At 36.5% G+C, this 27,075-nt stretch overlaps 4 protein-coding genes across 7 annotated transcripts in view; 3 read left to right on the forward strand and 1 right to left on the reverse strand.

Annotated features, from left to right (window-relative positions):
* The first annotated feature begins 1,757 nt into the window (after window positions 1-1,757).
* LOC124449324 (SCO-spondin-like) lies at window positions 1,758-9,006 on the forward strand. The gene is made up of 15 exons (XM_047000257.1): window positions 1,758-1,858; window positions 2,147-2,280; window positions 2,838-3,049; window positions 3,372-3,963; window positions 4,139-4,373; window positions 4,821-5,131; window positions 5,223-5,741; window positions 6,011-6,254; window positions 6,489-6,761; window positions 6,935-7,374; window positions 7,507-7,745; window positions 7,857-8,013; window positions 8,341-8,469; window positions 8,736-8,791; window positions 8,935-9,006. Exons 1-15 carry the CDS (start codon window positions 1,758-1,760, stop codon window positions 9,004-9,006), a joined length of 3,714 nt encoding a protein of 1,237 aa, XP_046856213.1.
* A 2,987-nt stretch (window positions 9,007-11,993) lies between these two features.
* Window positions 11,994-14,859, forward strand: LOC124449325 (serine-rich adhesin for platelets-like). Its single transcript, XM_047000258.1, has 4 exons — window positions 11,994-13,733; window positions 13,852-14,365; window positions 14,565-14,707; window positions 14,767-14,859. Exons 1-4 carry the CDS (start codon window positions 11,994-11,996, stop codon window positions 14,857-14,859), a joined length of 2,490 nt encoding a protein of 829 aa, XP_046856214.1.
* Window positions 14,860-21,913: 7,054 nt separating this feature from the next.
* On the forward strand, window positions 21,914-22,962 carry LOC124447796 (transmembrane protein 11, mitochondrial-like). The gene is made up of 2 exons (XM_046998797.1): window positions 21,914-22,031; window positions 22,221-22,962. The coding sequence occupies exons 1-2, from the start codon at window positions 21,946-21,948 to the stop codon at window positions 22,759-22,761; spliced, it is 627 nt and encodes a 208-aa protein (XP_046854753.1). The 5' UTR covers window positions 21,914-21,945; the 3' UTR covers window positions 22,762-22,962.
* Window positions 22,777-27,075, reverse strand: part of LOC124447794 (regulatory-associated protein of mTOR-like) — a 43,052-nt gene continuing 38,753 nt past the window's right edge. For all 4 annotated transcript variants that reach the window (XM_046998793.1, XM_046998795.1, XM_046998794.1 and 1 more), the window contains 8 exons: window positions 26,284-27,024; window positions 26,108-26,174; window positions 25,866-26,003; window positions 25,766-25,795; window positions 25,631-25,691; window positions 25,425-25,560; window positions 24,737-24,808; window positions 22,777-23,928 (listed from right to left, as the gene is read on the reverse strand). In XM_046998793.1, the coding sequence (XP_046854749.1) occupies window positions 26,959-27,024 (66 nt within the window). In that variant the 3' untranslated portion in view covers window positions 22,777-23,928; window positions 24,737-24,808; window positions 25,425-25,560; ... (3 more) ...; window positions 26,108-26,174; window positions 26,284-26,958. The remainder of the gene's footprint in view (window positions 23,929-24,736; window positions 24,809-25,424; window positions 25,561-25,630; window positions 25,692-25,765; window positions 25,796-25,865; window positions 26,004-26,107; window positions 26,175-26,283; window positions 27,025-27,075) is intronic.

Raw genomic sequence — 27,075 nt, forward strand, 5'->3', positions numbered from 1 at the left:
GATAAGCTTTTCTTGAGCAAATATTTCAAGGTAGGAGCAAAATTTGGCACATTATTGAACAAAGTAGTTTTTATCTTGATTTTGATGTACTAACCTGTTTACTACACTGTGTAATAAACAATTCATTTACAGAAACACCAGATGGCATTTATAAAACTTTTAGCATAAAGCAAACCTTTACACACCATCATCATGATTGTCCATTATCTGTCAAATTGTCCAGGCTAGCTGTTTAATACAGGCATTTTTATTGTACGACATGTACCAAAGAGCTCATTAATTAATCCTGCACTGCATTTGATTTCAATACAGCTCTGTCCTTAATATTTGCTTCATATTTTCAGAAAAATATCATGAAAAAATCCTCCATTTCAACTCAGTTGAAACAAGGAGTTTTAAGATATGCATATCTCGATAAGAACTGGTTGCTTTGCCTCTTCTAGCAAGCGATTAAGTAAAGAACAAATAGGACTGAATAAACATAACTTAAATTAAAACTTAGGAGTAAAAACATTAACAAAATATATACCATCACACTTCAAGTATTGACTTAAAACATAACACTGAACACTTTAAATGGTAAACAATCTTACGTTGCTTACCGGTGTCGTGAAATGCTTCCTTTTCAGGCATTTCTTCAGCATCCGTATACCAAACAAGTTTGCAGCATGTTTTAAAAATAAAATTTCTAAAAGTTTTTGTGCTTGGCATTGAAATTTTATATAATCGCAATTGTGGTTGTCAAATCCGGGTGGGCGAAAAAAATTTTATTTTATGAGCCCGCGTCTTTCCGCTGACTTTGACAACCAAAATCCGCCATGTTTTTGACCACGCGGCCGCGCGCTGATAATTTATAGTAATTTTGTTGACGTTTCCCCTCCAGGTCTTATAGAACTCAATGGGATACGCACGTACGCAACAGTGATTTATGCATAGTATTAAGTAATTAATGTCGGCCAGTAACCAATCAGCGTCCAAGGTTTTGCACCCCAAGATGGCGCTCAATTTATTCAACTTTCTTAATTCTGAAGGAAGAACCATTGGAATAATGCCCAAAATTTTTTTGAAAAAAACCCGACAGTATAGCTATTTCCATTTATGTCTCTATTTATCTCTACTTTTTAACTCTTGACTTCTTCAAGGTTTGTGATGAAATAAGCTGAACTATGCATGCAATCATTCGGGTAGCTTGCAAATTCAAAGAGCATTTGCTTCCATTTTCTCAAATCCAGGTAGCTTTAAGTTTGACTAATTTGCATCTACTCAGCATATTCTCACCTTCGATACGAAAATACAAAAGCTAAAATATCTATTGTCCTAATTTGAACGGGCAAAGACTAAAAGCAAGTGTTAAATAGACTTGCTATATAGCAAATAATTATAAAAAATGCGTTTCACACAACTGAATTTTAATATTTTGCATTTTTATACTTGCCTATAGGTGGTTTTCATGTCTGCCATGATGGTGAGCTATCTAACAAAAATATCATAACGTTTCATTGTTTACAGCGGAACCGACGTGGTGATTAGTGAATGCATTTTGCTTGCATACAATCTTTCTATTTTTTACACACAATATACTAATTTTTCCTTGAGCCATACTTGAAAACGAGCAATTATTTGGTAGCACAAAAGAGTATTGTTTCTTTTTGTTTTTTAATTAAGTTCATGATATTCACCAACATGTATCGCAAGCCTATATAAAGAAGTGCCAACGCCCATGCAACTAATTTGCCATTGGATTCAAAAACGACAAGATGGCTCGAAAGCGGCGAAACTTGGTTGCTGAAGTCGTGGCGTGGTTTGCATTCATTGCATGCATTCTTGCTACAAATGAGAACCAAGAAACACTGCAAGAGTAAGTAAACGACACTTCATGAACTCTTACCTCTTATGTAAAGTACATCATATTGTACGTTGAATAACTGTCGACAAATTTCATATGGCTATAGCGCCATCTTTGCGCCTCGTTGACGAAACTAACGTTAACCCTCTAAGTAAAAATTTTGGATGTAATTCTGTTCTTTTCTCTGTGTTGTGCAAAAGCTATATATATATATGTAAGGGCTTGTATCTTATTACGATCTGCTACTAGTTGGTTAATTATCTTTTAGCTACAAGTATATTTGATATTGTTTTCTTTAAGACTCAAAGATCTGGAGCTCTTGGACAGCGAAATAAGATCCCCTCATGGTTTGAAGGACGAAGCAGAAATAATTCCCGAAGATGAAAATGATTACTCCTTTCCCAGTAAACGATATTATTTTTACTCACAATATGGTAGGTATTCTTTTGTCTTTGATCAATCTTTTCGTGTAATGGGGCACAATTATTGAATTACATTCCAAAAGAAATTTCAGACAAGCAACCTCTATCAAGAAACTCACAACTCGCACTGCTGCATGTACTAATCTTGTCTAAAATTGTCTAGTTACATTATCAATAAAATTTTGGCAATTAGAAAATCTTTGCCTTTAAATATTGTTATTCTATCTGGCTTCGTAAAGAGGTTGTAAAATTTTTCCAATACGAACTTCCAGTTCTGTTTTGAAAAACCTTCCGCCTGCTCGTGGAATCAACCATAATTGAGGTAGTAAGCTTGCATAAGTATAACTTATTGAAATGAATATAGAATAAATGGTTTTAATACAGTTTTCGTCCTGTATTAAACGTTCTAAAGTCTAAGTATATCAACGTGCTGTAGTTTGAGTTGGTATTTTGTTGTTAAATGCTCACTTCATTGAAATGAATGTCTTTAAATTTGTATGAATAAGTAACTAATGATGAATGTAAAACACTGTACTAACATTGAAATCGTTGTTTGTTCAATATTCTAGATGAATACGATTTGTGTTATACTTGGGGTCATTATCATTTCAAAACATTTGATGGTCGATTTTTCTACTATCCTGGACATTGTACATATCTTCTTGCTGCCGATTGTAAAGACAATACTTTTGCCGTCCATATTTCAAACGCTACTAACTGTCGTAAAGGTCGTAAATGTCACCGACGAGTTTTCATCTATCTTGATAATGGTAACATTGAAGTAAGCTAGATAAAGTTCTATTTCTGTGACTGTAAATGGCTGTGGAGAATGTTTGTTTAGGAAATTATGGTTGAAAACGATAAAAGGTTCAACAGTTAACGATTTTTTGCAAGTCAAGCCAACTCCTCAAGTAGAAAACTACTACAGTCTTGAATTATCATGACATCGCTTAAATCGGCAAGCGCATCTACAGTTTAGAAAAGATAACATGCACGATCTTCTAGAAAATAGGACATACAGAAATATTTCAAAAAAAAACTCTGAAGTAACTAAAAAATGTCTCGTGAATTCGCTTGAGCTTTGACTTTCTTCATTTTTTAAGATTGAGCTTTATGAAGACGAACACGTCATTGTAAACCATAAAGTTGTGAAAGCGCCTTACATTATCAACAAAATAGTCGTCGACAAAATTGCAAATTACATCGTTGTTCACGGTTTTCCTGGTCTTAACATTCGCTGGGATGGTTATAACAGCGTTTACGTTCAACTCTCTTCACACTATCATGGCAAAACATGTGGTTTGTGCGGCAACTTCAACAACTATCCGCTAGATGACTTCAAAAAGTTATCGGGTCAACTTGTGGAGTCCGCTATTGACTTTGCCAACAGTTATAAAATGGTTAAGTACAATGCCACTTGCAAAGACGTGCAGCCAGGATCACTGCCTTGCTCCAAACTCAAAAGAAAAGATTACAGACATGTTCGCAAAAGCTGTCACGTGTTAAGCTCGAAAATATTTAGCAAATGTCACAAGGTTGTTAATCCAATGATGTTTAATAAGATGTGTCAAGATGACGCGTGTACGTACATTGGCAAGAAGATGAAATGGACGAATTGTGATGTCTTGACTCAGTATTCGAGGTCTTGCTCAAGACAAGGAATTAAGTTGTCTTGGAGAAAGCAATTGAATTGTGGTATGTTTACCAAAGCTTATATAACGTACATCGGTGAACTGTGTTCGTTCATAGCAGCTTTGAAACGTCAATTGAAAACTAAAGCAAAGAACTTTCTAGATTTTAGCCAAAAGATAGCATAAAATTATTGCCATCAAAACGTACAATTTCCTAAATATTATTCCTATCATTTCAGAGGTGACCTGTCCAGCTACAATGAATTTCAGCGAGTGCGAAACAGCTTGCCCAAGAACTTGTGCTCATAAAGATTTAAATTACGTTTGTGATACGAACTGTATTGATGGTTGCACATGTCCAAATGGTACCTTTTACGATGGAACGAAATGTGTTGCAGCAAAACTTTGTCCATGTAAACATCACAGGAAGTTGTTTCCAGCTGGATCGACAATTTTGAATGATTGCAACAAATGGTTTGTTTAAATAATAAATTTCACGTTCCACTAAAATTTAACCATTCTGACAACTATTAAACTCATGTTATAGTGAATGTGTTGGAGGTTTATGGTCATGTACAATGAATGTTTGTCCAGGTCAGTAATGTCTTGTTGTTTTGTGAAAACAAAATCTAACTTTGACTTCGAAATCATTTGCTAATTCCGGCTTCAATTTTTCTTTTTGGGGGCGGGAGTCATGGAATATAAGCGTTTTAATTTCTAACAAAGGATAAGAAACGTCGTGTATTCACTGCCACACAGTTTATTGACACGGTTGTATACTCAAGAGCTCTGAAAAATGACATAAATAAACGAGTCTCCGCTTTTACATGTTCATTGTCTTATCCCTCGAGAAGATTAAAGAGTATGAAAGCGACCAAATTGAAATCTTATTTGAACTTTCTGTTTTCTGCTTGAGTTCAGCAATTACCGTACATATCTAAAACTATGCGTTCGAACTCTAGGTATATGTTCGGCAACTGGTGATCCTCATTACAGAACGTTCGATGGTAAATCTTATTCCTTAATGGGTCATTGTCGTTATATTTTTGCTCGGGACTGTCGTTCAAACAACTTTTCAATCGAGGTACAAAATACTCCATGTGGTGATGATGGCACAGTCACTTGTACCAAAACAATTTATCTCTACATCAATGAGTCAAGCATAGTTTTCTTGAGAGGTGGAGCTGTAGAACTAAATGGTCAACAAATTTCACTGCCATATTTTGCACCAGGTAACTCACAGACATGCGCAGACATCTTCGTGTGTATTACAAATTTTAGTACGTCTTTCAATTATTAATGTTTATAATTATATATACCAAGGCATTGTAATCACCCGCATCGCGTTCGGAATGCTCCGACTTCGATCTGACATCGGCTTGGACGTGCATTGGGACGGTTTTATGAGTTTGTACGTAACTGTTCAACCACAGTATGCAAACAGTACTTGTGGCCTTTGTGGTAACTACAATGGCAACCAGGAAGATGATTTCATGAATAATGATGGTGCCATTGAGACGAATGTTGTAGCATTTGGAAACTCTTGGGTAGCTCGATGGTGCAATAAAACAGCGACTACGGTGGTGAACACGTGTGAGATAATGGTACAACGTGCTTTAGTCGCAGAGACGAAATGCGATATTTTAAATCAAGAACCGTTCAAAGTTTGTCAACATAGCGTTGATCCCGACGATCAGTATTTTCAAAACTGCAAATTTGACGTTTGTGCTTGTCGGCATGGTAGTCGATGTTACTGTGAGGCTATTGAAGATTACGCGCGTGCGTGCTTACGATATGGTCACGTGATCAACTGGAGAAATACAGGCATCGCTTCGGAGTGCGGTAGGTGTTTACGAACATATAAATAAGTAAACTAATAAGTAAAAAATTGTTCAACATTCGAATTGTTCAAGTATACATCAAAAATGTCTTGAGCACATTTCAACGAACAAACTTATTCTTTTAACGTTCAAAACTAATCACTGAGTTTAATACTTAGGCTCTATAAACAAATATCTGCTGCTGGAAAAAATTGCAATCAGATATTTCTGGTCATAATTGTATCCCTGTTTATCACCATTTCACGCCATATTTCAACAATCTATTTGAAGATATTAAATGCGACAACAGTGAACAAGAATATCAACACTGCGGTACTTCATGTATGGGAACGTGTCGTGAACTTCAGTACAGTGAACGATGTATCGAGGTTTGCTCTCCCGGCTGTCATTGTCCCAATGGTACCGCTTTAAATGACCAGAAAAAATGTGTCGCTGTATCAGAATGTCCATGTCATTATGAGAATAAATATTACAATCCTGGTGAATCCTATTGGCCTGACAGATGCACTAAATGGTAATTATAGATATTACATCATGCAGCACGAAGTTGTATAAAAGAAATGTCGTTTTTCATTGGCTAACTGTCACAACTTACTGTCAAATTTCCGCAATCCTTTTAACAAACTCAGTGTATAATTTTGTTTTTCGTAAACATTTTACTCTAAGTCTTACTCTTTAAAGTAAATAAGAGAAACGAAAGTATAAAAAGCGTTTATCTGAAAGTTTTATTTGTTCTTCGTCTCTTTAGCACATGTTCAAATGGAAAAGTTCAATGTAAAAATGAAACATGTCAAGTCGAGTGTTCTTCTGGTCGTGCATGGTCGCAATGTGCTCAATGTGAGAAAACTTGTGGAAATGTTCACATGAAATGTCTGAACAAACAGTGTGAGGAAGGTTGTCTTTGTCCTCATTCACTCGTTTTCAATGGCACTCAGTGTGTTAACGTCTCCGAATGTCCGTGTCACTACAATAACCTCAAATACTCGCAAGGACAAATCATCTTTATTGACTGCAACACATGGTATGTGAAAAGATGGTATATGTCTGTTTACAGTGAACGGTTCAACCTCGTACTAAATTGATCATTTAAGTTCTTAAACAAAATTTGTTTTGTCAACATTTGATTCTTTTTAATTTTAATATTATATAGTTTTTTCTCTATAGTAAATTTCCGTTGTAAACCTCTCGTTTTAGCGTTTGCAAAAATGCCAAATGGATATGCACAAAGAAACAATGTCCCAAAGTTTGTTCGGCCGTAGGTGAGCCTCATTACAAAACGTTTGATGGTAAAAAGTACGATTTTCAAGGTTCCTGTCGATACATTTTATCTGAAGATTACTGCGGAAACAAATGGGGGAAATATCGCATTGAAATTCAAAATGTTCCTTGTGGAACAAGTGGTGTTACATGTACAAAAGCTCCAATAGTTACAATCAATAATACCGTCATTACTTTTTACAAACACAAAATGCCCAGAATTAACACCTTACCTGGTACTATAAATTCTCGTCTCAATGGTGGATACAAGATATATCACAGTTGGTTTTTCACCGTTTTGACAACCGATTTTGGCCTTGTTATGGAATGGGATCACGGAACTAGAGTTTATGTAAATTTGTTACCGACCTATCAAGGTAAAATGTGTAATCCTCTTTAAACAAAATGTACAAAGTTCATGAAACAAATTTTAATCCATTTTAAAACTGGTTAAGCTCAACGAAAGATATTGGACTAACGTCTAAATTTGATTTTCTGTAATTTTTTAGGAAATCCTTGTGGACTGTGTGGTAATATAAACAACAATCAAAAAGATGATTTTCTTACGCCGCAAAATCTCCCCGAGCAGTTGGCAAACGATTTTGGCGACTCGTGGAAAGTGGAAAAGTCCTGTCCAGCTACACGTGTGTCCAAACATCCCTGTAAAATACACAAACAAAGAGCTGGTTGGTCGCGGAAGATGTGTAAAATTCTCAAAAAGAAGATTTTCAAACCATGTCATGATAAAGTAGGTGATTTATAAATACTTTAATGTATTTTTGGAATTTTTAAATCTTAAACAACAATCGCTGGTTCAGTACTTATAACACACTCTTTCTAAAAAAATTGTATATTTTAGGTCGATGTAGATCCATTCTACAGGGACTGTTATTTCGATTCTTGTGGCTGTGACATTGGTGGTGATTGTGAATGTTTGTGTACAGCAATTGCAGCGTACGCTAGGGAATGTAATAGACACGGTATTCATATTGAATGGAGATCACAAAAACTTTGTCGTAAGTATGAATGATAATCATTGGTCGAATTTTTTTCATGAAGGATAACAATGCATAATTAAGTATGAATCGCTTTTCTAACACAAAATCTTCTCTCACAGTGACAGGGCAATAGGCTTCAGTGATAAGTATAAAATGTGTTCAACCATATTACCAATGTCATATATCATTTGTGTTGTTTCTATCCCAAAGTGTCCCTTTAAAGCTCATTATGTATTTGCATGTTATCCACATACAAAATACCATTCTTGTATTCATTTTAAGTTTATTTGTCTATCACTACTTTTGCATGCTTGTAAACAGCAACTTTTTTCCTTTTGCTTATAGCTATTCAATGTGAGAACGGTTTGGAATACAAAGCATGCGGGTCTCCATGCCCAAACACCTGTAAATCCTTATGTGGCCCACGAATTCATTGCCCAATACCATGCACGGAAGGATGTCAATGTCCAAATGGTACGGTGCTTCATAAAAAGACTTGCATCAAACCAGAGTTATGTCCGTGTATTGTGAATGGAAATGAATATGAAAATGGCTCCTACGTTATCGTTAATTGTCAACATTGGTATGTTAAAACAATGCAAACAAAGTTTATAACATTCATTTTAAGCCAAGACCTACTGAGACATCACATTATGGAATGTGACATAGGAAAGAGATAATTACCCATTTCCAACATTGGTAATGTTTAAGTGTCTTTTCAATGTCTAAATTATTTTTAGTGTATGCAGTGAAGGTTGTCTTTCATGCAACGGACCAAAATGTACCTCAACTTCAGGTAAATTTAATAAAGTTATCTAAATGAATGACGAAACTTTTTTGGTTAAAGTATGTGAACTCATCAATTTGCCATTGTAAAAACATCTAATTGATTATAGATTTTACGTAGCTTGTATATTTAACTGCACTTTTTCTTTACAGGTATCGCCCCTAGTACAATATTTACTGTCACTGGACCTTCAGAATCAAGGACATCAGCTGTTATTGGAATAAAGTCAACGACTCTTTTGACTGTTAATGTAACATATTCAATTGCATCATTGACGAAACCTACCTCCAAAAACACAGTTTATGAAACCATTGCTGCCATTCGAGCTGTAACTGCAACTTTCACTCCAATGGTGATGGGAACGAGTTTATTTTCACCGTTAACTGGAACAACTTCTGCAGCTCAATCAATTGTAAATGGAAATTCAACTACATTGGTGATGGGAACGAGTTCAACTCCACCTTTCTCTGGTACAACTTCTGCAGCTCGATCAATTGTAAATGGAACTTCAACTACATTGGTGATGGGAACAAGTTCAACTCCACCTTTAACTGGTACAACTTCTGCAGCGCGATCAATTGTAAATGGAACTTCAACTACATTGGTGATGGGAACGAGTTCAACTCCACCTTTAACTGGTACAACTTCTGCAGCGCGATCAATTGTAAATGGAACTTCAACTACATTGGTGATGAGAACGAGTTCAACTCGACTTTTCATTGGTACATCTTCTGCAGCTCTGTCAACTGTAACTGGAATTTCCACTCCAATGGTGATGGGAACGAGTTTATTTTCACCGTTAACTGGGACAGCTTCTGCAGCTCGATCAATTGTAAATGGAACTTCAACTACATTGGTGATGGGAACGAGTTCAACTCCACCTTTAACTGGTACAACTTCTGCAGCTCGATCAATTGTAAATGGAACTTCAACTACATTGGTGATGGGAACGAGTTCAGCTCCACCTTTAACTGGTACAACTTCTGCAGCGCGATCAATTGTAAATGGAACTTCAACTACATTGCTGATGAGAACGAGTTCAACTCGACTTTTCATTGGTACAACTTCTGCAGCTCGATCAATTGTAAATGGAACTTCAACTACATTGGTGATGGGAACAAGTTCAACTCCACCTTTAACTGGTACAACTTCTGCAGCTCGATCAATTGTATATGGAACTTCAACTACATTGGTGATGGGAACGAGTTCTGCTCCACCTTTAACTGGTACAACTTCTGCAGCGCGATCAATTGTAAATGGAACTTCAACTACATTGGTGATGGGAACGAGTTCAACTCCACCTTTAACTGGTACAACTTCTGCAGCTCTGTCAACTGTAACTGGAATTTCCACTCCAATGGTGATGGGAACGAGTTCATTTTCACCGTTAACTGGAACAGCTTCTGCAGCTCGATCAATTGTAAATGGAACTTTAACTACATTGGTGATGGGAACGAGTTCAACTCCACCTTTAACTGGTACAACTTCTGCAGCTCGATCAATTGTAAATGGAACTTCAACTACATTGGTGATGGGAACGAGTTCAACTCCACCTTTCACTGGTACAACTTCTGCAGCTCGATCAATTGTAAATGGAACTTTAACTACGTTGGTGATGGGAACGAGTTCAACTCCACCTTTCACTGGTACAACTTCTGCAGCTCGATCAATTGTAAATGGAACTTCAACTACATTGGTGATGGGAACGAGTTCAACTCCACCTTCGACTAGAACAACTTCTGCAGCTTTGTCAACTGTAAGTGGAACGTCCACTTTATTAGTGATGAGAACGAGTTCATTTTCACCTTCGACTGGAGCAACGTCTGCAGCTCTGTCAATAGTAAATGGAACTTCAACTACATTGGTGATGGGAACGAGTTCAAGTCCACCTTTAACTGGTACAACTTCTGCAGCGCGATCAATTGTAAATGGAACTTCAACTACATTGGTGATGGGAACGAGTTCAACTCCACCTTTAACTGGTACAACTTCTGCAGCTCTGTCAACTGTAACTGGAATTTCCACTCCAATGGTGATGGGAACGAGTTCATTTTCACCGTTAACTGGAACAGCTTCTGCAGCTCGATCAATTGTAAATGGAACTTCAACTACATTGGTGATGGGAACGAGTTCAACTCCACCTTTCTCTGGTACAACTTCTGCAGCTCGATCAATTGTAAATGGAACTTCAATTACATTGGTGATGGGAACGAGTTCAAGTCCACCTTTAACTGGTACAACTTCTGCAGCGCGATCAATTGTAAATGGAACTTCAACTACATTGGTGATGGGAACGAGTTCAACTCCACCTTTAACTGGTACAACTTCTGCAGCGCGATCAATTGTAAATGGAACTTCAACTACATTGGTGATGGGAACGAGTTCAACTCTACCTTTCACTGGTACAACTTCTGCAGCGCGATCAATTGTAAATGGAACTTCAACTACATTGGTGATGAGAACGAGTTCAACTCCACTTTTCACTGGTACAACTTCTGCAGCTCGATCAATTGTAAATGGAACTTCAACTACCTTGGTGATGGGAACGAGTTCAACTCCACCTTTAACTTGTACAACTTCTGCAGCTCTGTCAACTGTAACTGGAATTTCCACTCCAATGGTGATGGGAACGAGTTCATTTTCACCGTTAACTGGAACAGCTTCTGCAGCTCGATCAATTGTAAATGGAACTTTAACTACATTGGTGATGGGAACGAGTTCAACTCCACCTTTAACTGGTACAACTTCTGCAGCTCGATCAATTGTAAATGGAACTTCATCTACATTGGTGATGGGAACGAGTTCAACTCCACCTTTCACTGGTACAACTTCTGCAGCTCGATCAATTGTAAATGGAACTTCAACTACGTTGGTGATGGGAACGAGTTCAACTCCACCTTTCACTGGTACAACTTCTGCAGCTCGATCAATTGTAAATGGAACTTCAACTACATTGGTGATGGGAACGAGTTCAACTCCACCTTCGACTAGAACAACTTCTGCAGCTTTGTCAACTGTAAGTGGAACGTCCACTTTATTAGTGATGAGAACGAGTTCATTTTCACCTTCGACTGGAGCAACGTCTGCAGCTCTGTCAATAGTAAATGGAACTTCAACTACATTGGTGATGGGAACGAGTTCAAGTCCACCTTTAACTGGTACAACTTCTGCAGCTCTGTCAACTGTAAATGGAACTTTCACTCCATTGGTGATGGGAGCGAGTTCAACTCCACCTTTAACAGGTACAACTTCTGCAGCTCGATCAATTGTAAATGGAACTTCAACTACCTTGGTGATGGGAACGAGTTCAACTCCACCTTTAACTGGTACAACTTCTGCAGCTCTGTCAGCTGTAACTTTAACTTCCACTCCAATGGTGATGGGAACGAGTTCAACTCCACCGTTAACTGTCACAACTTTTGCAGCTCAATCAATTGTAAATGGAACTTCCACTCCATTGGTGATGGGAACGAGTTCATTTTCACGTTTGACTAGAATAACTTCTGCAGCTTTGTCAACTGTAACTGGAACCTTCAATTCATTAGTGATGAGAACGAGTTCATTTTCACCTTCGACTGGAACAACGTCTGCAGCTCTGTCAACTGTAACTGTAACTTCAACTACATTGGTGATGGGAACGAGTTCAACTCCACCTTTGACTGGTACAACTTCTGCAGCTCTGTCAACTGTAAATGGAACTTCAACTACATTGGTGATGGGAACGAGTTCAACTCCACCTTTCTCTGGTACAACTTCTGCAGCTCTGTCAACTGTAAATGGAACTTCAACTACATTGGTGATGGGAACGAGTTCAACTCAACCTTTCTCTGGTACAACTTCTGCAGCTCGATCAATTGTAAATGGAACTTCAACTACATTGGTGATGAGAACGAGTTCAACTCCACCTTTAACTGGAACAACGTCTGCAGCTCTGTCAATTGTAAATGGAACTTCAATTACATTGGTGATGGGAACGAGTTCAACTTTATCTTTGACTGGAACAACCTCTGAAGCTCTGTCAACTGTAACTGAAGCTTCCACTCCATTGGTGATGGGAACGAGTTCAACTTCACCTTTGACTGGAACAACCTCTGAAGCTCTGTCAACTGTAACTGTAACTTCAACTTCATTGGCGATGGGAACGAGTTCAATTTCAACTTTGACTGGCACAACCTCTGAAGCTCTGTTAACTGTAACTGTAACTTCAACTTCATTGGTGATGGGAACGAGTTCAACTCCATCTTTGACTGGAGAAACCTCTGAAGCTCTGTCAACTGTAAATGGAACTTCCACTCCATTGGTGATGGGAACGAGTTCAACTCCACCTTTCACTGGTACAACTTCTGCAGCTCTATCAACTGTAAATGGAACTTTCACTCCACTGGCGATGGGAACGAGTTCAACTCTACCTTTGACTGGTACAACTTTTGTAGCTCTGTCAACTGTAACTGGAACTTCCACTCCATTGGTGATGGGAACGAGTTCAACTTCACCTTTGACTGGAACAACCTCTGAAGCTCTGTCAACTGTAACTATAACTTCAACCTCATTGGTGATGGGAACGAGTTCAATTTCAAATTTGGCTGGCACAACCTCTGAAGCTCTGTCAACTGTAACTGTAACTTCAAACTCATTGGTGATGGGAACGAGTTCAACTTCACCTTTGACTGGAACAACCTCTGAAGCTCTGTCAACTGTAACTGTAACGTCAACCTCATTGGTGATGGGAACGAGTTCAACTCCACCTTTGACTGAAACAGTTTCAACTCTGTCCACTTCTAATGAAACAATTTCAACTCACCCGTCGACTGCCACTACTATTAATCTTGGCATAGCTCCGACAGAAAATTACACTAGACTTCCTGGACGTTCTAATGCATCTACCATTGAAAGAACTTCATCAACTCCGACCATTCCATTAACTACTGCTCTCACTTGTCCACCTGGATTGGTAATTCAAACATCTTGCTTTGCATAAACATTCATATTTAGATATAGCAGTTTTACTAAGCAATTTTAAATTTTGAGAATTTTGATATTTTCACCAAGTCAATTTTTCAACGTTTTAGATCTATTCAAGTTGTGTTTCCTCGTCATGTCCTCCTTTCTGTCAATACTTAAACGTGACGTGTACGTTGCCAAGCGATTGTGAAGAAGGTTGCACGTGCCCAAGTGGTTTGGTGTTTAATGGCACACATTGTGTTGAACCATCGGATTGTCCATGTTTATACAAGAGTAACTATTACAGAGCAGGAGAGACGTGGAGAGATGGCTGTAATAGATGCATTTGCTGGAATAATACTTTAATATGTAATCCTATTCAATGTCCCACGATCACTTACTGTCCTACTCACAGCTACACGGTTACAAGAAAAGATTGTTGTGACGTCTGTGTTTCTATTTCCACTACACCACCAATCACCATCGCGACAACAAGGAGACCATGTAACGAGTCCCAATTCTATTGTCATATCGATAAGACATGTATACCTCGTGTATGGTCATGTGACGGAATGCGGGATTGTTCCAACAATGAAGATGAAAGTAACTGTACAACGATATCATCATGCAACGACACTTTAGGTAATGCATTGCTACTGAAGTCATTTGGTGACGAGGCGCTGATAACTGTAGTTTTTGATATGAATTTTGCTCGAGTGACAGACATCTATATCGTTTGTTTGTTTGCGTTATGACCTTCAATTAGGAGTCTTACTAATACGAAGAAAGTTTGCTTTCACCGTTTTGGTCTTAATTCTTTATTCAAATATTTTGACTGCAGGAGAGGTCCGTGGTTATCCCGATTCGAGTTGGAGGATGATTTCAAGCGGTGAGACGTTCTATTGCTTACGAAATTTCAGCAGGGCCATTCAGCTTCTTGCAAATCTGGGTCATAATTCTACGGTGACAATAATTGGCTCAGAAGTGAAAGGCGCCGTCAATCATCAAAATTTCCAACTCGAGTACAGTACAAATGGATTCAGTTGGAAGAGGTACAACAATGGATGGAATCAAACGGTATGCCTGTTATTAATACGATTGTAATGATAACTTTTATACTGTTATATTATTACTAATGTTTACCTTTAGCTTAATATTATATCGTGTTATGCCGTTATTTTCATTTCTAGGAAAAACACGGCAATCTTTCATTGTTCAAGTTATGGGTTCCTTTTACTGCTAAATACATTAAAATAACTCCTGATAATTTGACATTATCAGTTTGCTTGCGATATGAGATATTCGGCTGTGCGAACGTCACCACCACTCCTTGCAGTGGTTTTCTCTGCAACAATACTCGATGTTTGAACCCCAAACTTCAATGTGATGGCAGTGACGATTGTGGAGATAACTCCGATGAAGACAATTGTATTCCAACGTGCTCGACAAACGAATTTACATGCGATAATGGTGAATGTATCGATATCGAGGATTACTGTGACGGTTATCCCAATTGTAGTGATAACTCTGACGAAAAACCTGACTGCGTTAAGCCAACATGCCGTCCTAACGAATTTACGTGCGAAAACGGTGAATGCATCTCTAACAGGTGAACCGTTGACGTTCTCGATTTAAAAAGGGCTCGAATATTTTACAATGTTTCTGTGTTTTTTTTTTTAAACTTAGATCACTATGTGATGGCGATGAAGATTGCTACGGCGGTGAAGATGAACGTAACTGCCCAATGACAGCCACACCACAACTTTGTGAGTACCTGTGTCCTGAAGGAAATTGCATTCCGAGAGCTGGGATTTGCGATTTGTACAAAGACTGCAACATTACCAACATGGACGAGATTAACTGTAAATGTCAGAACAAATCTCAATGGCGTTGTCCTTATTCTCACAAATGCATCTCAATCTCCTACATTTGTGATGGTACTGTTGAATGTCCAAACGCTGAAGATGAAATATACTGTCCAACGATACTACCTACGGGAATTCCTTCGGCAGCTCCTAACGTTATAGCTACAACCACCCATATCACCCCGATCGAGGCTTCAACCACAAAACTGCAATGCGTTAGCGGACATAACAATTACAGTGTAAGTAAACCACATCTTAAAGCCATTTTTTTAGAACATTTCGTTGGCAATTCTTTCATTCTATTGTATTGTAAGTTCGACAGACCTAAGTAATAATTTATTCTAGATTGGCGCGACGTGGACTGAGAACGACTGTTACAGATGCCAGTGCATCGAAGAAGGAAAAAAGAATTGTACAAAGTTTTGCTCGATCAGCAAATGTGCTATGGTAAATATATTGAATTATTTTTAAATAGTGGTTAGATGCTATACTGGAATTAGTTAAATCTACTGAACTATATATTCACTGAACTATTATATATAAAGACTGGTTAACGCAACCTAATTCTGGTGCCCAGAAAATTTTGCATTTAACTTTTAACAGCGACGGCCATATTGGACTATCCACCTCTAGTATGTATTTTATAATGAATTTTTATCATATTTTGTATTCTTGTTATTTTCTCTTTCAGAAATCATGCCAAATACTTTATTATGATATTTAAGCAACGCGAGAAGATTTCTAAATGAAATTTAGCAAACATGAGTTTTTGCCCTAAAACTGCTCTTTTGCAGTCGTGTCATCATAATAATTCTTTTTTGTCCCAAGAGTAAAACATATGATCAAAAATAAATGCGACGGTAGCAGTTTCTTATATAAAACCTATATAAAAACTGAAAAAGTGGATACTCCAATATGGCCGCTACCTGCGGCTTCAAGTGAAGCACTAAGTTGCGTCATCCACTTTTATACATATCAGTGGTTTAATCACATAATTGTGATGAAATCTTCTTTTCAATAAACCATAAGGTATCGATATTAATTTCATAAAAATGACCTTCATAAGGAGGAAAGGAAGTCTTCACGAAGAGAGCCTCGGCATTTCGATATGAATTTAAGATAGCTTCGGTATTACCGTGTATGAAAGTGGTTATTCTCTCATTTCAATAGAATGATAAACTAACCTTTCCTTCGGCCAACTGCTGCTACTGTTCAGCGGTAAAAACGCCTGCATCGACTCCTTCCACCACCCCCTCTACCACGAAAATTACAACTACACCGGTCCCCACTATCAAATGTACGAATGTCACTTGCACATGTCTGCAAACATGTGAGAGCATTTCCAATGGAACTGACAAGTGTAATTCATCTGTATGCAGCCCTGGATGTGAATGCCCACCAGGATTTTTCCTACACAATAATGGCGAATGTGTAGACATAAGTACATGTCCCTGTTATTATAACGGAACGGTTTACAAAGTAAGTAAACATTTCACTAAAGCAGTTACCTAGAAGTTTTTTTCTATCGAAAAGCCACTGTGTTTAATGTGGATATTTAATATCGTAACACAATGTCGAAGTAGCAACATCGAAGTTGAATTTTTCTTCGAAGTTACAAATTCCGCTCTCTTCTTTTCTTGTTATCTAATGAATTTCGTCTAAAATTTACATTTCTATACTTACCAAACTTAATCTTATTTTTTATTAGTTTGGTGATGTATTTGTAAGAGAGGAATGTATAAAATGTGTATGTTTATCAAGTAACTTCTCCTGTGAGCGTACATGCAACAAAACATGTCGTCCAGTAAGTTCTCTTTATGAAGTCAATGTTTGCACAATCACGTTTTACAGTGTTCATATATAGTTTTATCCTTTCAGAACGAAGAACTTGTCAGGGAACCTGGTCAATGTTGTTACTGCGAACAAAGTTAGTAACAATGTTGCTTCATTATCGATAAGCTAAATAAAAATACGTGTGTATTCCCTTTAATCTATTTCTAGAATGTCGGAACGATATGATCTACAAATTCTGCAGCAGACCAGTTTCTTGCGAAAACAAGACATTTAATTCAACATGCAGACCTGGTTGCCAATGCCCTGATGGAACATTCGACAATGGAACGGATTGTGTTGAAAGGAAAGATTGCTTCTGTCTTGTTGATGGAGGAGAAATGAATGTATGTTGTAGGTCGATGTTTTAAGCTACGAGATGAAATGGCTTTGAGTATGGATAAATGATTATTAGACAATATTGATTCACTAACCTTCTACAGAGTGGCGATATGTTGTAGTTCGATGTTTTCAGTCATGCGATGGTTAAATGATTAAAAGAAAAGTCAATTACAGCGTTTCTTTTTCTTTCTACAGAGTGGCGAACGTTGGACGGAAGAAAATTGTGTAAACTGTACTTGTATTGATGGAGAAGAAGTTTGTAACAGAACATGTAACATTACAGTCTGTCCTATGGTACGATGTATGAAATATTTCCTCCCAAGATCCCTGCTAAGTTTATATGCGATAGAAAATATAAAATACTTTGTGAAAGTACTTTATGAAAACAATGTGATGTATGTATAAATATCTTTTTTAGGGTTACCAACTGGTTCAACCACTTGATTCTTGCTGTACTTGCATGTTAATATGTGAGTAATTGCCAAATACTGATCTTACATAATGAACAGACGATGATATGAGTGTATGTAATGAATTTTTAGCAACAACTAAACCAATTACAACGCCTGTACCGGGATGTTATGATAACGGAACATTTAGAATGGTAATATAGACGATGCTTCATAATATCAAAAATTTAAACAATGACGATGCATAAAACTGAAATGCCTAACTTAACATTAGATTGGCGAAAGTTGGTCAAACGGAATCTGCGAGAATTGTACTTGCGAAAAAAACCTACAAATCAAATGCGTTTCAACAATTTGTCCTTCTGTTTGTCCACAGGTAATAAAAACCGAAGCATACTTATCGTGATCCTGCAAAATATTTTTTCAAGTAGACCTTTGCTTGCTCAAATAAATCCTTACTGCCCGCCTGCCTTGTGTTACAGGGTTGCGAAATGATCAAATTCCCAGGAAAATGTTGTAACGAGTGCGGTAAGTCAATCTTGTAATGAATTATGTTCGTCATTGTATCTAACAAGGTTTTCTCTTTCTAGTTTCGCTTTCATATAATAAAACTTGCGAATATAACGGCAGCAGTTACAAAGTAAGTCTCCGTTAAATAACCACGCCTAAGATCAATAACTCGACTTTATACGAACTTTTGAACAATCTGTTTCAGGTTGGTCAAAGGTGGAAACCAGATGCTTGTAAAAATTGCTCATGTGCTAAAAATGGCGAAGTACTTTGCCATGTTGAGCAGTGCCCAAAGATGTGCCCTAAGGTAAATTAAGCCATATTTAATAGCTAGCAATGCTTCAAAATAGTGCAAATAACCTGTACTTGGTGTTCCTAGGGATTTCACCTCAAAGCTCGTCCAAATCCGGGAAAATGTTGTCCAATGTGCGGTAAATATCATATGACATTTTGCAACTCTGGCAGTCTTTCTAAACTTTTTAAAAGATTCTTGCAAAAACTTGTAAGGATTTTAGTTCGCGTCGTGAGTGGGATAGTTGTCGGCTTTCAAAATAAAATCAGAAAAGAAAGGAAAAGTTGTACCTTAGTAAATGCATGTGAAGGTACATCTGAAAGAATATATAGGTTTCAATTTACTTTTAAGGCATTGAAACATCTTCGTACCCGCTTATAACGCGTAAATAAACATTTAACAATGCCATAAACTTTGACTTCGGTTTTTAGCTCCTCGCACTTGCAACGCAAGAACTCAAATTGAGGGAAAGCCATTCAAGGATGTCTTTGGCTGCGTTAGTAAAACAAAAAGGATTAATTCGTACTGCGAAGGATCTTGTCAGTCAAATTCAACTTCTCGTACGCTGGTGGCAAATTGTATTTCAACACAACATGCAGATGTTGTCAACCAACTAAATTGTACCGTAAATCTACAGTCATGGTTTGTCCCAAGGGAGACACTTATGTTTTCTATTATCCTGTGATTAAAAGTTGTTCCTGTAGACATTGTGATGCGGCGAAGAAAGATGCAAATATTGCCAAACTTCTTAAGAAAATAAACTTCAACAATTTATTCAGGATAGGATAACAAAACATTTACTTAGAGAAATTTAATTTAGATTTTTTTAATTAATTTATGATCAATAGTTAAAGCGTGTACAATTAAGCAGTATATATAGAAAGATATATAAGACATAGAAATTCTATTTTCTTTTGGTAAAACCAAGTATTTACGATAGTCAGTATTAAGCAAGCGAAAATCCTTCAAAAAATTTAGTTTAATTAATTTAATGGTGTAGATAACATAGAAATTATTCATTAAAATCTTTCAGAAAAAATACTTCGGGAAAATCAAATGTTCGAACTGCCACAGAGGGTGTCTTGATAAGGTAATCCAACTTAAACATGCTGATATGAGTAAATCACAGAATAAACGACTGCAATTTTAAAGTATTATGAAAGACCAGATTTCTGGCTATGGTATGTCATATTTGTGGCATTATTGTCGATTTCAGTTAACTTTTCAAATGGCGGTTGCCAAGTTACTTTCTAATGTTGCCAACTACATTTCCAAATATGGAATATTCGATATGAACTTGTCAACTTGAATTGACAAGTTGTGTACTTGAGTACTGAAGTTGTGAACTTGAGTACTGAAGTTGTGAACTAAAGTTGCGAAGTACTAGCAAACGCGAAAGGTCTTTCTACCCTGTAGACATTTGGCAATGAATCCGTTCAGTAAGCAAAGAAAAGCTTTAGCAATTCTAATCCGTTTGACGGCCCTCTAAGAGTGTTATAATGCGATACGCCGTTTACATTATGTAAAAAATTTACAGTAAATGTGGCACTAGAAGCGTATCGTTGGATTTTAAATGCAGGAGTACCCTGCATACTGTGCCCTCGACGTCTGTTGCCACTCGTAACAACTACAGACGACTCATCAAAGAAATGCATACGGTTGCAATCAATCAATGAAATATTTGCTACGTAAGCTTCTAACTTCTCCATAACGTCCGGCCGTTCTGTCTCTCGAGGAATTTGACTTATTATCTTGTAAGAGTAACCAAGATCTTTTTTCGAAATTCTACTAATGGATGACCTGCTAGGTATGTTTGCTGGAAGGCAAACTTTGTTATTTTCTAAGTGTTGCTGAATCTCTTTTGCGTAAATAGATGGTTTATTAATTTTTAGATATTCAGCGTATGCAGTAACGTCATCTGTACGCGTGGTTCGAACATCACGTTCGCCCTGGCGAGGTGCAATAGAACCAGTGTCTACCCATAGATCTATTATATTTGATATAGTCTTATACGGTAGATTTAGTTGTTTTCAAATGTTTGTCAAACGCTGGTTATTTAATCACCTTTCAAGTATGTTGCTCCCCTCGTTATGCAAGCCTCGTTGTTTGCTCCCCTCGTTATGCAAGCATAGTTAGGCAGTTCAACTCTCGTAAAGACGTTCTAAGGAATCCTGATTAAATTAAAGTTTGTTTCAACGCCTTGGTCCGTTGAGACGAAGAAAAACGAGCGACATTTTTCTACTTTGAGCTAATCGGTCATATTAACGTTATTTACTAACCAGCTATTTCAACAAAAGGTTATTCCAAAACTCGCACGCTGATGAATTTAACGACGTTTCCCTAACTTTTCAATAAACTCCTAAACTCAAACAAATTTAATCAATAAAGATAGCTACATTCAGCTACATCCCCCTCGAAATAAAACTAGGGACTCTACATCCTGGCACCCACTTATGTAGTATCTTATTGATAAAAAAAGCCATGCCTACATTTTACATTCACTCTTACAGTCTTTTCGACTAACTTTTAAGATTTTACCTCAACTTTTTTAGCTACCCCCCCCCTACCCGGAGCACATATTGTCTGTCAGTGTAGCTGAATATTAAAAACTTGAACACTTTCATATTCTTTCTAAAGAATGCCGTTTGAGTTATGTACAATATAAATGTTTCTTTACCGTAAATTTTCTTCGTACTAATGACTATGTACTCCATTTCAATGAAAAACGTTATAATTTTGCAGTCTTGGTTGTTTTTCTTGCTTGTAACTTTAGTTGTTAAAACCATATTGAAGCAATATTAGAAATTAGGAAGCAACAACTCACTGGAAACGTTTAGGATGTATTTTAAGATGAATTGACTTGGAGTTTCAAACATTGTTCCGACTTTTGACTCTTACGTCTGGTTACCGTCAAAATTGTCGCAGTTAATTCGCTGCCGTTTTTTGTCGAACAATACATGAATTGAATGCAAAATGGCCGACGGTAAGACACAAATTGAAGATATTAGCGTGGTGAATAGCGGTGAAGATTCTCAACAACCAGAATTAGAAGAGACAAGGTTGGTTTTTTAGACTTGCAGGCATAAGGTGAAAAAACTTATATGAGGAAGGAGGAGGTTTTTCATAAAGCACATCAATTAACAATTATCAAATAGTCCTTCACGCCACAAACAATGCAGTGTCAACACTCCAATCAGTTGATTAAAAATTAAAATCTATCGCTAAAATAAATCAAACAACACTTTTAGACCATTGATGGGAAGCACTTCCGAAGAGTGCCATGTGATCCATGAAGCAGATGATCCAGACCTTGACCCCAGTCTTACATGGGAGTTATATGAAATTGAGTTGGAAATGGCACTTGAAAAACAGTATTCAATGATAGTTATAGAACCAAAGATTCTTGGCGATCATGTTTCTAAATGGATTCGTTTAGGAAACTTTATACATAAATCTTCTGTTCTTTGTAGCCTTGGTTGTTTGCTCTCCCCTATAGTCCTGCCCGCAAGCAACAGAAAGATGATCAGTTTGAGTTTGGGTGGTGTAAGCCTGCTTTCTGCAGCCATATATGACATTTCCTGGCAGTTTGATCCCACCTCAAAATATCAAGTCGAATATGACAGTCATAGTTTGGTCAAAGTCCCACTCGAACGCCTATCATCATCATCACCTCTCGTCCTTGTTAATAAAGATGACAAATACAGGATGATACTTCATAATGTGGCCTCGTTTGCTGTTGCTGTTTATTTGGGATACAATGCCTATCGATACTGGTGTGGCAAGGCTTGAAAAATGAACAATACATTTCTCAGCAGATTGTATTTCTTTAAAAATTAATTATTACATTTCATTTGACTCTGTACCATATATTCAAGAGCTCTGGAATATGAACTCAAGTCAATATATTTATTCTATAAAAATATAAAGCTATTTGTGCTATATAGAGACAGGCAGGATTTCATTAAAGTACATTGTTATTTTATTATTTTACATGTGATTAACATGGGTATTTCATTATCATGTAGTCCACCAACAACTACTTAAACCTTTATTCTTCATTTCATAGAAATTGAAGAATATTTCTTTTTGATTACCATTTGCTCATCATGAGAAAAAGTAAAACATTCATTTAGGCTCTTTTACATGACTGATGACTTATGATAGCAAAAAAATTTTTTATAAGATTAACATGCAAATTAATACAAACAAAGAAAGGATCATTCGGGTAAAGAAAACCTTCAAATAAAGATATATGTACTTTGTATGACAAGTGCTGTGTTACAATTGTGACAAAGACTGGCTATATCTGTACGTCTGTTGCAAACTCTCTGTCGTACAAGGTATATACAGTACCGTTTGCGTATTTGTTAACATACATTACGCGTATGAAACGCGTATGATACGAAAAACATACGCGTATGATACGAAAAACAATACGCGAGCGGTACTGTATATGTGTATTTGAGTGTTTATATGTGTAGATGACTCCTCCTACTTGTTTGTATTAAATGCATAGAAATGCTGCTTAAATATTCCAACTGTTATGTTGCATAAATAACTGCTATTGATTTTCAACTGGCACTCTCGACTGTTCCTTCATGTTGGTAAACATTTAAATAGCACTAACTCTTAAAGTGACAAATTTTTCTCCAATTTAATTTAGTTTCATTCAGTGATTCCTGCCAGGATCAAAGTCAAAGCATTCAATGTTGTCTAATGATGAGCAAATGTGTGATTATCGAAGTTATTAGGAAACAATTTCAACCAATGCATATATTATGTAGAAGCTATAGTACACAAACTGTTCATTCTATACATAATTTTCATAACATATCTTTGCAATGTTGAGGCAAGGTGTTTTTGTCCAAACTTCTGTAGCAAAATGCCCAAAGTAAAATAGGGCCAAGAAAGAGAACAAGGATGAAAATCCAGAACAACAAAGGAAAATTGCCATTCCTTGAAATGAAAACATTTCTCAAATAAAAGAGTTTAAACTCACAGTAACAAAACTGGGGGGTGTTAGAATGTCAAGAGACCCCAAGCATTAGTGACAATAATGATCATAAAAGTTCAATGATTAAAACACATTTATGGGGAATTGAATTACAAAGAACAGATTTGCAATTACATTACAAATTAGAAATTATAGCATGTTGTTGATCAAATAGATATATTATTTGTGTTAAGGAACCATAATTGAGAGGCATACTCTCAACAAAGTTGTAAAGAAGCAACTTCTCTCTAACATCTAACTAAATACATAATTGAGATTGCTTTGTGTTGACATAATTGTGGATGAAAAAATTAATAAACAACACTATTTGGGGCTTCTGTTTGGAATTCAATTCCAGCAGAAATCAGAAATAGCAAAAGTGTGTCACTTTTTTAAAAGAAAATTGCTGCTTGCATTTTATGATTTAGTTTAACATGTAACTGATGGAATAAACTAAACTCTGTAAATATTTAAACTTATCTTTCTCTTCTATAGATATTTTATTTCTCAGTAAATTTTGTAATTGTTTTTGAACAAAAGCACGCCTCTCATGGAAATCAACCCCAGTTGACAAGGCCAGCATGTCAAAATAAAGATTTTCATTCATTCATTTAGCCATATAATCTTAAAGTTCTAATTCAAAATTTAAAAGATCTAAGAGTTCTATAATTAATCTTTATAGTTAATTCAATTAAAGTTCTAAAGTTCTAATCTAATTTAATTTATGCAAATTCATTTAATTTATACATATGTCTTAAAGTTTATACAAACCTCTGATTATACCAAGAGAGAGCTTTACTGAGGGCCATCCAAAACATCACAATGAGGAGTCCAGCCATCTCTCTGTTGATAACATCAAAAATACACTCAAATCAACTGCTAAGTAATATAAAATATTGAAGAAAAAATTGTGAATATGCCCATTGCTGTTTAAATATGGATTATTAGAAAGAATGTTTCATGTATTTTTCATAACTTTGCCATAGCAATGTTCACAGATTGTGATACTGGTCAAAAGGCCTTAAAACTTCTATTTTTGTGGTTCGCACAAGTGAGATAGCACATTTGCCTTTTTCTCTATCCTTCTAAGAGATAGAAACTATAAGAGCATATGTTTTCATCAGATAAGAAGTTACATATTAAGACACAATAAATACCCAATGCTTTGTAATGTTTTTTTATTCATTGCCTATGCTTGAAGCAGGAGCAACAACATAATTACAGATTAAATGCCACATGCATGACAAAAGAATTTTCAAAACCAAAATTTGATTCACTCAAGACGGGTAAGTTTTAAATAGTAACCTGTTTGCACGGATCTTACATCATGACTACCTTTAGTCATAGGTACACCAAGGTCACAACAAAAATAAAGAAAGTAGACTGATCAATATATCCCAAAATTCTATTTCCCGCCAAAAATGATAGCATTATAAAGTGTGGATGATAGAGAATTTACCTTCCTTCTTCTAAGGATAATGGATTGTTAATTGAATCATGTTGCATTTGAGGATGAATTGCAACCGCAAGGTACATTGCTCCAGCAAGACTACCAATAATATCCGCAGTTGCCAAGGACTGCCAAACTGTATGGTCTTAAGTGACAAAATTTCGTAAACTTGATGATATGATGAAGAAAAAAATGAGAGAATTAACTTTGCAAACCTTGAACCTCGGGAGCAAATGCAGACGATATGCATAAACATGCAGGAACAGAGTACACAAACTAGGAAAATAAAGTTTAAACTTAACCAATAAACTAAACATTTGAATCGACAACGGTGAAAAAATCAATATTACCATCCATACGATAGGATCAGGGTCATTCAACTAAATGACAAGAATAATACTGTAAATGACCACGATAAAGCATAAGGGAAATCTTGACTTATTCATTCACCTGAACATAGGCAGCCATCGCGAAAAAGCTGGCCATAAGGCAGTTCAATGCCCTCCAAAGCATTGTACCAGGATTAAAGTTACCATTAGTGATCAAATTACCCTCATCTTTTTTTGATGGTCGAGTTGATCGCATTTACTAAACAACACGTAATATACTACATTGCTTGTCCTTTTTAAAGCACATATTATCGACATCGAAGAATAATGACGATTCTTTTCAAATCGTCGCCACGAACTTACATTTCCTGAGTAATATCAAGCATCAACTCTTCTCGTTGTTTTTCCATTTTTAAGAATTTCAAAATCACTAAATGAAGAATCTGGAATGCGTCAAGCCGTCACATAAGATACGAGACCTGTAGAAGCACCATCGGAGAAAGTATATCGACTACTTAAACAGATATTTGGAGAATTACCTGATTTGATAATAAACTGATTTTAAAATGATAAATAATCTTCGTCAGTTTAAAGAGTTCTTTGGAAATCAGAGTTTTCAACTTTTCGTTTCATGTCTGACGTCACAGCTGACGTCATGGTTTAGAATTACCTAGAGGACATCTAAGGGTAGAAGATGTAGTAATAGGGGTACATCTGGGTACATCAATAACATTACACATTTCTTTAGACTTTGTGTTATTAATAAAATACTTCATTTCAAGTGCACGCGGTGAAAATTTACATGAAAAACACGAACACGTAGAAATTATAAATAAATCATCACAAACGAATAGCTACATACAAATGCTGACCATCTAAAGTTAAATAGCCATCATTATGAAATCCTATTGACCGTAAAAATCCATATTACAGTATAGACAAACAACAAACAGTAGCTCGACTTCGCTGGGTAACATGGGGCTGTATATTCAATTGGATGAATGGTGCAGTTATCCAATTCGGTAGGTTAGAAAATGGAATAGAAAATTTCAACGAAGAAGCCCTACTGTTTGTCTCCTACACTATGGTGCTATATTACAGTTTGGATAAAGACCACATGGATAAAGACCATGTTTCATCCCGCAGTTGCAGTTTTTAGAAAACACATTTCACGTCCGCGATAGCTGCTGACGTAACTAATGACGTGTTCACTGTCATCGTTTCTTTTCCGTTGAGTAGATAGAAATGATCGAATCTGCACAACCAACAGCCAAGTGAACCTAAAAAAACAGAAGCAGACTTTGCAATAAGTTAGGTAATGTAAATGATCT

The sequence above is a fragment of the Xenia sp. Carnegie-2017 genome, unplaced genomic scaffold (assembly GCF_021976095.1).
Source record: "Xenia sp. Carnegie-2017 unplaced genomic scaffold, XeniaSp_v1 HiC_scaffold_23, whole genome shotgun sequence".
NCBI lineage: Eukaryota > Metazoa > Cnidaria > Anthozoa > Malacalcyonacea > Xeniidae > Xenia > Xenia sp. Carnegie-2017.